Raw genomic sequence first — 12,094 nt, forward strand, 5'->3', positions numbered from 1 at the left:
TGATCTGTTGGGGGCTGTAGCTCCTGTCAAAGAGCTCCCCAACCTGTCTCCACCAGTTGGAGGCTGCTTTGGTTTGGTCAAAGGTTTTTCAAAAGACAAAACCTTGAACTCCAGGCTTTCGCCCCAAGTCCAAGGAGTAGCTGCCACCAGCCCTTTCAAAAGATTGAGCTCCAGGGGGAAGATAAGGGCAATCCTCTCCCAACTTACTCCAAAATTGAGTGCAACGCTTACCCTGCAAGGTAGAGGCCTGCCAGGGAAAGATTACACTCCCAAAATGTCTTAGGTTTTTGGTAGGTGGTTTTACACTCACACAAGGCACTTAGAATTTAGGCTTGGAATCCCAAAATCACAGACACAAGCCATTTAAAGGCTAACAATTTATTTATAAGATTCAAGCTGGTTTACAGGAAAGAAAAGTCATGAAGTGTTAAGCAAGAAAACAATAAACTATTTAGCATAACTAGCTAATACATTCAAAAGCCTTTTTGGTTCAAAAGGATTGGCAAAGGTTTCTTGCATCAGGTTTATAGTTACCAACTTCCAAAGATGCTTCCAGCATTCAAGAGTTTCAAAAGGTTGTCCAAAGGTTTCTCCAAGCAGGTCAGCTTGACCAGAGTTTCCCCCTCAAGGGCCAAAATCAAATGGGTTGTGATGCAGCCAGCACAGCTCTCCTGCTGTACCCCAAAGCATGCATAGTTTTCTCAAGGGTTGGTTGGTCCTTATATTCGTTTTCTCAGTGGCATGAGCTCATAGAGGCCAATTGAGAAAACGCAAGCACTTAGCTGTTAATTAATCGCTTGGTCAGACTTGCTGACTCAGAGATGTGTTCAGGTGAGGAAGCCTGCAGAACTACCTGCACCTGGACATCGTCATGATGGCTGACTGATTGGTTACTATGGCAATGCATGGCCTTGCATTCCAAAAAGGGGAGAGGTTAACTAGCACCAGCTGGGGCTTACCCTCTCCACAGAAGCAGTTTTCAAAAGGAAACTTATTTTTCTGGTCTAAAATCCCAATAACACAAAATTCATAGGCCTCCCAGGCCTGAACCAAAAAATCATGCAATCCAAGAAATTGAGAGACCTCAACTTCTTGACATCCTTCCCTTTATTCCAGGTGAAATTAGGGGTACCTTAATTTTACCTAAAAGCTCTAATCTACCATGACTGAGTAAATGTTAAAACCATATATTACTCTGTTCTAAAACCTCACTTAAAACATCATATATCAGACAGTTCTTTTTTTTTATATATAATTTTTTTTATTTTCATAATAAACACAAAAAAAATAATAAAAAAATAAAAAGTACATATACATAAAAAGAAAAACAGAAATTACATGTTCAGGACACTATTTATCCGCTAATACAATATTCAAATCACTCTATAAGCCATATGCCCTGAATCCAGAACCCATCCCCCCACCAGTGCCCTTCACCATAGGACTTCCGATGGAGTGTTATGACATATCAGAAAAAAAATCTATTATTATATCATATTAAAAATCATATTGTACTATAATTCGTTAACTATACTTTTAAAATCCGTTTTTGCCACTTTATCCCAATATGCGGTGGCCTTTACCCACGTACATTTAAATTCCTCCATATCTTTATCATGTAAAAATGCTGTAATTTTGGCCATCCGCATATACATTCATAATTTTTCTCGCCACTCTTTGATTGAAGGTTTATTTGTTTGCTTCCATTTTTTAGCAATTATAATTCTTGCTGCAGCAAAACTATATTGGCATATGACTCTATCACCTTTATCCAGATCTTTTTTTGGTATACCCAATAAACAAAAGGCGGGGTCTTTCTTAATTTTTGATTTAATCAAATTATTAGTTTCATTCAAAACTAATCTCCAAAACCTCCTTATTTTTTTGCAAAACCACCAAACATGCATAAATGTGCCTATTTCTGTACCGCATTTCCAACATATAGCTTCCTCATCTTTCTTCATTTTACTTAATAATACTGGGGTTATATGCCATCTATAAAACATTTTATACAAATTCTCTCTTATTTCATTTGAAATTGTAAACTTAAATTCTTTTTCCCATAACTTTTCCCAAATTTCCAAATCTATATTATAACCTAAGTCTCTCATCCATTTCAGCATCACTAACTTAATCCTTTCTTGTTCTAAATTTATTTCTATAAGTAATTTATAAACCCTACCTATCAATCCTTTATTTCCCTTAGATAGTATAATCTCAAATTTTGATTTGGTTTGATTAAAACCCAACTTATTATCTTTGTTAAAAACATCTCTTAGTTTATAATACATAAACCAATCTTTAATCAGAATTTCTTCTCTTGATTTCAGTACCCATATACCATCTTTGTATTCTGTTATTTCTCTGTAGTTATCACAATCCAAATTTAAATGTACACCTCTTCTCATAAATGCTTCTATAGGGTTAATCCAACCGGGTGTTTTACTTTCAAAAACTTCTTTATATTTATTCCAAATTTGCAATAAATTTTTCCTGATAATATGAGAATTAAATTCTTTATTTACTTTCTCTTTATCATACCACAAGTAAGCATGCCACCCGAATCTCAATTTAAAACCTTCTAATTCTAATTGTTTCGGATTCTCTAAGAGAATCCAATTTTTAATCCAGGTGAAGCATGCTGCTTGATAATACATTTTCAAATCTGGTAATCCAAATCCTCCCGTATCTTTTTGCTCAATTAAGTTATTATATGCAATCCTGTGTCTTTCTTTACCCCAGAGAAATCTCATAATATCTTTTTTCCAAACATCAAATATCTGTACACCCTTAACTATTGGGAGATTTTGAAACAAGAAAAGCATTTTAGGTAATAGCATCATTTTAACTACTGAAATTCTTCCCCATAACGATAATGGCAATTTTTCCCAACTTATCAGATCCTTTTTTATCTGTTGCCATTGGTTCACATAATTATCTTGAAATAAGTTAAGATTATTGTTTGATAACCATATACCTAAATATTTAACTTTATTTTCAATATTAAACCCCGTCTTTTTTATTAATATTTGTTGTTGTGAGAGAGTCATATTCTTAGTTAAAATCTTAGTTTTAGTTTTATTAACTTTAAACCCTGAAAGCTTTCCATAAACCTCCAAAATTTTATTCCATCTGTCAATTTGTTCAATCGGATCAGTCAAAAAACATACTACATCGTCCGCATATGCTTTAAACTTATAATGATTTCTACCTATTCGTACACCAACTACATCACTATTTCTAAAATTATGCAATAATAATTCTAATACTAAAATAAACAATAAAGGGGAAAGAGGACACCCCTGTCTCGTTCCCCTTTGAATTTCAGTTTTGGGTGATAACGACCCATTTATAATCAAGTTAGCAGATTGTTGTGTATATATACCTTTTATAGCTGTTTTAAAATTCTCACCAAAATCCATAGAATCTAATACCTTAAACATAAACTGCCAATTAACATTATCAAAAGCTTTTTCAGCGTCCAAAAATATCAAAGCTATTGGTGTTGTATCTTGCTCTGCATATTCTAAGAGATCAATTACTACCCTCACATTCTGACTCATCAACCTTCCTGGTAAAAAACCAGCTTGATCCTCATGTATTACTTGGTTTAGTACTCTTTTTAATCTTGTAGCTAAAACTGTTACAAATAATTTGTAATCAGTATTTAACAATGATATTGGTCTAAAATTTTTAACTTCCAATGTATCAGAATTTGCCTTTGGTATTAATGCTATATTTGCCTGTTTCCAAGTTTGAGGGATAATCCCTTCTATCAATCCTAAATTCATTACTTCCAATAGATAAGGGGTTAACTGGTCCTTAAATATTTTATAGTAGGATGCATTAAATCCATCTGGACCGGGAGATTTATTTAATTTACTTTTCTTTATTGCCTCTTCCAACTCTTCTTTAGTTATTGGAAGATCCAGAAAATCTTTATTTTCTTGTGTTATTTTCCCCCAATCTCCTTTAGTAAGATGCATATCCATTTCTACCTCTGAAGATACCTTTTTACTGTATAAGTTTGTATAAAATTCTACAAATGTTTCAAGTATCTCCTCTTTTATTCTTGTAATCTTACCCTTCCTTTTAATTTGAGTTATTGGTATTTTTTTCTCCTTCTGCTTAAGTTGCCATGCTAACATTTTCCCCGGCTTATTTGCATGTTCAAAAAATCTTTGTTTATTATACATAAGTTTTCTTTCAATTTCTTCTGCAATTAAAAATTCATATTGCTGTTGCCAATTTCTAATCTTCACCTGCTGTTCATATTTACTTGCTCTATCTTGCAACCTACTTAAGTATCTTTCCCCTTGTTTTATTTCATCTAATACATGTTTTCTCTTGTTCTCCCTTTCCCTATACCATCTTGTATTTTGTTGAATTAATAATCCTCTAATTACTGCCTTACCAGCATCCCAAACTATATCTTCACGAGTACCCTTATCTGTATTTTCTTTAAAATAGTTCTGTATTTCCATCTTCAATTTAGCGACTATTTTAGTATTTTTTAAGAGAAAATCATTAATTCTCCAGGGTTTATATCCTCTATCTCCCAATTGGATTTTAACTGAAACAGCATTGTGATCTGACAAAACTCTGGGTAAAATTTCTGGATCTTCTGATTTCTCTATTAGGCCTTTCGAAAGCCACAACATGTCTATTCTGGAATATGTTAGGTGTCTTTGTGAAAAGAAAGTATAACCTTTCTTATTTCCATGTGCCAATCTCCAAACATCAAACATATTCCATTGATCAGTAAGAGCATCAAAGACCCCTGGCAATTTTCCTTCATTAGCCGCTTTTTTCTTTTTCCCAGATCTGTCTATCTTAGGTAATTTAACACCATTGAAATCCCCCATCCAAATCATTTTTTCTATGGCATATTCAGCTAATAATATTGCTAATTTATCATAAAATATTTTTTGATTTATATTAGGAGCATATATTCCCACAAGCATTATCTTCTGAAATCCAGATGTTATTTCAACCAACAAAACTCTTCCCTCCGTATCTTGATAAACAACTCTTGGTTCCAATGAGATAGGTATATACATAGCTATTCCATTAGTCTTTTTAGCATTATTACACGTCGTGAAGAGTGTACCCAACCTTACATGTTCCAATCTAAATATATCCTTTGGGAGTATATGAGTTTCCTGTAAACAAATAATGTTAGCATTACTTTTGTGTAGATGGTGAAATATTTTCCTCCTTTTATTAGGAGAGTTCAATCCATTGATGTTCCAAGATAAAACCTGTAACATATCAAAAGTCAGTTAGATCCCATAATTGTTCACATTCAACATTAACAACCATATCACTTATTGCCCCCCATCCCCCCATTCTTTAGTCTTCAGCTTCCTCAATTGGAGAGTCCTCAGAGGAGTCTATTGGCAAATCTCCACCTCCAGCTGCTTCAGATGCCTTTTCTTCTTCTGTAGATTCTCTAGTTGGAACTTGCTTGATTGGTTTAGTAGGTTTAACCAAGTCTGCCTCATATCTTCTTAAAAACTGCTCCGCCTTATCCACTTCTGTATACTTAAACCTTTTTGCCTTGAAAGTGAAGGAGATACCCTGTGGATATTCCCATCTGAATTGGATTCCACTAAGTCTTAAACATTGAACAATCTCCATAAAATCTTTCCTTTTCCTCAGTAGTCTTGCAACTTCTTGACAGCTCCTGTTTTCAGAAAATACTTGCAGCCATTTTTCATAGAACACAATTACAAGTTGCGTAACTTAAAGAATTAGATAATAAATACAAAGAGAGTAACAATGACAATAAAGAGACAGAGGAGGGGAGAGGGGAAGTTAAAGAAACATATATTAGATAGGATAAGAAAACGTTGTTATATTATATGATTGGTTAATGGACAAATGTACTTGAATTAAACAAAAATTTATTAAAAAAAACAAGTTGCGTAACTTATTTTTCTTCATCATAGCACAATATCCTGTGGAGTTAAAACATTTGGGGTCTTTTTGAGGGGGTCATTTGCTTATAGAAATCTATTTGAAAGACCCATCTCTGAGCAAAAGGCTTCCCTCAGTGTTAAGAGACACTTTAAGTTGTTCTTCCCCGTACTTCCCAGCTGAACAGGTATGTAGTTCCATTTTGTTTAAGATGACTGATCTGAACCAGACCAGCCTTAGAGTAACTTTAAGCATCTTAGGTCAGAATTCATCAGGGTTAAGAGGACTATATTAACAAGTTCACCCCCATTCATGTAGGTTGCTCACTTAACCACCCCTGTGGCGTCATGCTCCTTTGCATCACTGATACTGGAATACCTACATTTGAGTTTGGAAATTATTAAAATGCAGTGGTTTCCTTCCTTTCACAGGTAAAAGTTGACTTAATCGACCTGTCAGAAAAAGGATGCAGCGATTTTGACTTGCAGGCAGAGTTGGAGAGGTCATTTTTATCAGAGCCATCTTCTCCTGGTCGGGCAAAAACCACAAAAGGCTTTAAACTTGGCAAACACAAGCACGAGACATTCATAACTTCCAGGTAACCAGTGGTTGTGTGCACACACCAGCTGCCTTGTCGGGGATTGGGATTTCCTCATTACAAATGTGGTGGATGGGTTGCAAGTGCAGGGTTCGATCCAGCCACCTTTCCCCCTCAATCTTACTTACCCAATTCCTCTCTTATGTTCTAGCCTCTGCTGCATATGCCTTTTGTCCCTTTAGGTCCCATGAGCACCAAGCGCAACATTTTTGGTGGTCAAAGGAGGACCCTTTCCTTTCTTTTTCACTAACAGAAAAGCTGGTTTGATCCAACCTGTATAGTACAGGAGGATTCAAATGGACTGTGTTAATTTGAAGGGGCTCACTATGCTATTAACTCCCCCTCAACACATCTCTGGAAAGCCAGGTTTCTTTTTTTATCTGACGTGACTACTACAAACTCATTCCGATGTGACTGTGAGATACCAAATGTGGCTCAAACTGGAAGCAGAAGAGTACAGGTCTTGCTGCTAATGGAAAGTAGAATGCACATATGATGTCTCCTAAAGGCTACTTTATCCTAAAGAAATGTACAAGTGCCTGCATTGGAAGGAGGGACCTCATGGTCTCCCAACACTTAATAAACAGATCTGCCCAGTATAGAATCGGCTGTGACATGACAGAGGCTTAGAACATAGAAGGCGGCACAGAATGGGTGGGCTTGGGAGTGCCACAGCTGTTTTGCTTGCAAGGGAGAGAACCATCATCCAGTGACGCGTGCCAGTATGCTAAAGAGAAACAAAGCAGCCAGTACCATTAAGTAAGGCAATGTCAATGCCAATTCCAATATGCGAGGGAAGAGGATGTAGGTATTAAAACGCAGTCCTGAGAAAAGGCTGCCATGGAAAAAAAACTGCATCTAACACTTTGCTTGTCTTCCAATCCAAAGAACCGAGGCTCAGTGCTAAGATTTGGCAGATCTTGTAAACTGGAGCTGCTCTTTTATACTTATGACCCCTCTAAAACTTGCTTGAGCAATTCATGCTCATTTAGATCGTTGGTGTGAGGAGGGGGAAAACGTAAAGAGAAAGGAAGTTTCTGTCTGATGTTCTTTAGACAATATGTCTTGCATTAACTTAAGATATCATGCCAATATTTTGGGCCTTAACAGCGGGAAGTCAGAGTACATCGAACCTGCCAAGAGAGCCCATATCGTGCCCCCTCCTAGAGGAAGAGGCAGGGGAGCGTTTGGCCAAGGCATCCGGCCCCATGATATCTTCCGTCAGAGGAAGCAGAACACTAGCAGGCCGCCTTCTATGCACGTGGATGATTTTGTGGCTGCCGAAAGCAAAGAAGTGGTTCCACCGGATGGGATACCGCCTCCCAAGAGACCACCGAAGGTTTCACAGAAGATCTCTTCACGTGGTGGGTTCTCAGGGAACCGAGGAGGGCGAGGTGTCTTTCACAGCCAGAACCGTTTCTTCACACCTCCTGCTTCGAAAGGTATATATTCTTAGGTCCCTTCGAGATATGTGGGCTTTAAGGAAGGGCGCGGTGCCCTCTGGGTTAAGGTTGCATTATCTGGAGAGATCTTCAGAGTTCGCTTCAGTTGAGTGATGCTGCTCTTACTAGTGATGTTGATCTTTGCAGGCAAAAGCGCTTTACATTCTTTTGTCCTTCTTTCAACAACCCTGATAATATTCATGTTATACATGGGATCTGAGGATTGAAGGGAATACTTTCTGTAAAGTCACAACGAGGTGATGTGATGGTAATTGCAGGGTTTGAATTTACAGCTTCCAGCTCAGAGCTTAATTCTGTCCGCTGGGCTACATTATTGTGCAACTTACAGATTAAATTAAAACATAAAGTACAATTTAGCACTTTATGCTGAATGTCGAAACATTCCACAGCTGCTCTAGCCAGTCTTTGTTTGATGTTTAGGAAATTACAGTCGTCGTGAAGGAGCTCGAGGGTCAAGTTGGAGTGCGCAAAGTTCTCCGCGAGGCACCTACAATGAAAGCAGAGGTGGGCAAAGCAATTTCAACAGGGGCCCACTGCCACCCCTGAGGCCATTGAGTTCTGCAGGTACGTGGCTTTTTTTCACCTGTTGGAAAATATATGTATTACGTGCTAAACTTATGATAACAGGATAAGCATATCAAATTCCACCTGGCCTTCCCCTTGAGGCTGCAGCAAATGTAAGTGAGCTCCACTTGTGAGAACTACCTTGAAACCAATGTTAGGTAAAAACCTGAAAAACACTAACATGGCTTTTCATTTACAAGTTCTTTGGTTAGGTCTTAGCAGCACTTGGTGGCTCAGTAATGTTGCATGTTTGTGAGTGGAAATCTCTCTCTCTGCCTGCCTGCTTTGGGAAATCAAAGTTCAGCTTGACCCAAGCCGCTTCTATGCCTCCCCTGAGCATGGGGTCACTGGCACCTACAAGAAATGGGGGCAGTTTTGCACCTGGGTCTCTGTGATCTACCAAGATCAAAGATATATATTTTATATCTAATAAAACAAGAGTGGTAAACGTGTATGACAGAGAATAAGTGTTATTCCGTTGAATTTGAAAATTCCTGGATCTCCAGTCTAGTAAGATCACACCATATTACATACATGTTACCCAGTCAAAATTGATTGTCTTAATTCATTGATTGTCTTAATTGATTTCCATGGAACTTTTAATTTTCTGTAAGTGATCCTAATTGGGGGGCCCTTGTCTTTCTGTTGTCCAGCAGAGAAAGTCTTAATCCTTTTGCTATTAGAGACTAATTCTTCAGGCAATTGGGGGCTGTTTGAGATTCCTTGCTGTATTGTGGGTGTTATGTGCAGTCAAGTCGCTTCCAACTTATGGTGATCCTATGAATTGATGGCCTCCAGAACGTACATTAACAGTCTTGCTCAGGCCTTGCAAACTGAAGACCGTGGCTTCCTTTATTAAGAACATAGAACATAAGAAAAGCCCTGCTGGATCAGACCAAGGCCCATCAAGTCCAGCGGTCTGTTCACACAGTGGCCAACCAGGTGCCTCTAGGAAGCCCCCAAACAAGACAATCCATGTCATATTGAGGGTCTTCCTATTTTTCCTGCTACCTTCAACTTTTCCTAGCATTGGACATTGTAATTACAGTGTCCACAATATACGTATTTGCCCTCATTTAGATTCTGATAGGAACCACCGGTGAACTGATACTGATGAGCCTTTTCTCCCATTTTAAGGCTATCGACCGAGCCCTCGCGATCGCGCTTCAAGAGGCCGTGGAGGAATTGGCCCATCTTGGGCGAGTGCGAATAGTGGCGGCAGCAGTGGCTCAAGAGGAAAATTCATTAGCGGAGGCAGTGGAAGAGGGCGTCATGTTCGTTCTTTTACTCGATAGACCATTTAGAACATCCTGACTCTGAACGTTTTAAGATGTCAACAAAATGCTTGAGCGCTCAAGGACCAATGCAAGACTTACTGGTATCTGGGGCAGCAAGAGAAGGCTTTGTTTTGTTGGGAAGAATCAAATTTTGTTTGATACAAGATCTGAGATTTCAATAAAACTTTTTTGTGTGTGTACAGTTGCCTGCATTTTCTGGCAGAATAGGGCATTGTGTGCCAGAAGTACCGATTTAAGGCTTGCTTTAGTAATGTCCCCAGGTCATGCTGCAAGCAGTACAGCCATGGATGTAGCCACAGTACAAAGCAACATTTAGCATAAAGTAGTGCTAAGGGGGCTGAACATCATTTCTCTCATTTCTTTAATGATATAATACCCCTTTAATGTGGGAGTGGGGAATATGTGCAAAAAGGCTATGTTTTTTAAAAAAAAATCTTGATGATGTAGGTTCTCAAGTGAGTTTTCATGTTTGATCAAATTTAGGTCTGGTGAGCCCTGAATCATATTTGGAGTTGATACAAGAGGCACTTCTTTTTATTCATCTTCATCTGAAAAATTTCAGCTCTTTCACATGCTTCCCCACTCCTCCACATGAGCGGCAGAGGCTAATCTGGTGAACTGGATTTGTTTCCCCACTCCTACACATGAAGCCAGCTGAGTGACCATGGGCTAGTCAAACTCTCTCAGCCCCACCTACCTCACAGGGTGTTTGTTGTGGGGAAGGGAAGGTGATTGTAAGCCGGTTTGATTCTCCCTTAAGCAGTAGAGAAAGTCGGCATATAAAAACCAACTGTTTTTTAAACCTTGCACATGATTTTTCAGTATCCAGCGCTTCTCAGTCAATAGATAGGCTCTTAGTTTGCCATCATTCCCAGCTTTTCTGTTAGGGAGTCAGGAGCACTCATGTAGCAAAAATCAACAGTACAACTGCTGACAGGCAAGTTTCAGATTGTGAGTGTGTGGTGGGAAAGGGCAAAGTAAATTCTTTTAAATCACTGCCCATTGGGTAGCATAAGCAAGACCCACACACAGAGTGAAATCTCAGCTATCCTTGTGTTCCCAAGTAGCATGTAAAGAAGTTTGTGCCAAAACCTTCTCTACAATGAGCTTGGCCATTGAACATATGGCTCACTTTTCTCTTGGCTGTGAAGTGGCAATAAATAATCTACAGCAGAGAGTTGCTCTGGATGCAAATGAAAAAGCAGCTTTTTAACTTGACGTACAAATGGAGATCCGTGAATGAGCATGGCACTAGCACACTGTCAGCAAAAGGCAGACAGATGCAGATTTATGGTGTGTTCCCTTCCCCCTTCCAGCAGCTCCTTCTGGCCCTGGCAACATTAAATCCTGGGATTGCAGGACTGCAGGGAAGAGGATGCAAAGTTGCCCTTTTCCTTTCCACAAGCTGTGCTTGTGGAAGAGGGAGGGGATTTCATCTCTGTAGTTCTCACCACAACTCCCTGGCCCGCAAGTCACATTTCCGGGGTTGCTCATCTTGCAGGATCCAGTCCACAGTGTTTCTCCTTCCCACTGCCTAAGTGCTGACCTGTTTATTCCTTGGCCCCTTTTCAAGAGACATTCCATAATATCGCACCAACTGAACCAGAGGTCTCGTTAAATATTCTGAAGCCACAGATCTTAACAGAGGCTATAAAAACTGGTGTCTTTTATTTAACTGAGGAGGGTTTTTTTTTTTTTTTTGGCTGATCATCAAATCTTTGACATGTAGTGTTTTTTTCCTCCTGAAAATCTGCATCTGTGGTTTAGTGTACATCATTTGTCCCTCTGAACACAGAAAGGGACGTGTTATCCAGAACTTTGACCTCAGAATAGATTTTAACCCCTCCCCCCAAAAACTAAGAAATAATCTTAAGTCACTTGAAATAAATAAAGCACAAAATTGTCTAAGAAATTAGCAACAAGTTTAAGTATGAGTAATTTGGTAGTAACTAGTCAACTGGAAGACAGGTTGTTAAGCCAAGAAATACTTAAAGGAATGAATGCAAAGGAGATCCTATGAGACTTCAAAAATAAATAAAGGAATCTATACGGCTGGTGTGAACTCAGGAGCAGGTGCTGCTCAAATCGTAGCCACCAAGGACGCACCTGAAAAGTAGCCTTTATGGAAAAATACAATGCAGTTTTTCTTACGGTCCTAAGGATTCACTTGGTCTCCAAAAGCTATTTATTATCCTGGATTTGACACTAAACATCAGTACAAGAATGACCTACCATTTCTAATGGAATAGATG

General features: G+C 38.6%; 1 protein-coding gene across 1 annotated transcript in view; it reads left to right on the forward strand.

Moving 5' to 3' along the window:
• VIRMA (vir like m6A methyltransferase associated) overlaps positions 1-9,908 on the forward strand; it is a 52,566-nt gene extending 42,658 nt beyond the window's left edge. Inside the window, exons 21-24 of the mRNA XM_056854092.1 lie at positions 6,351-6,517; positions 7,628-7,959; positions 8,401-8,544; positions 9,682-9,908. Coding sequence (XP_056710070.1) covers positions 6,351-6,517; positions 7,628-7,959; positions 8,401-8,544; positions 9,682-9,839 — 801 coding nt within the window. The 3' untranslated portion in view covers positions 9,840-9,908. The remainder of the gene's footprint in view (positions 1-6,350; positions 6,518-7,627; positions 7,960-8,400; positions 8,545-9,681) is intronic.
• Positions 9,909-12,094: the final 2,186 nt, after the last annotated feature.

This window comes from Euleptes europaea, chromosome 8 (genome assembly GCF_029931775.1).
Source record: "Euleptes europaea isolate rEulEur1 chromosome 8, rEulEur1.hap1, whole genome shotgun sequence".
In the NCBI taxonomy this organism is placed as follows: domain Eukaryota; kingdom Metazoa; phylum Chordata; class Lepidosauria; order Squamata; family Sphaerodactylidae; genus Euleptes; species Euleptes europaea.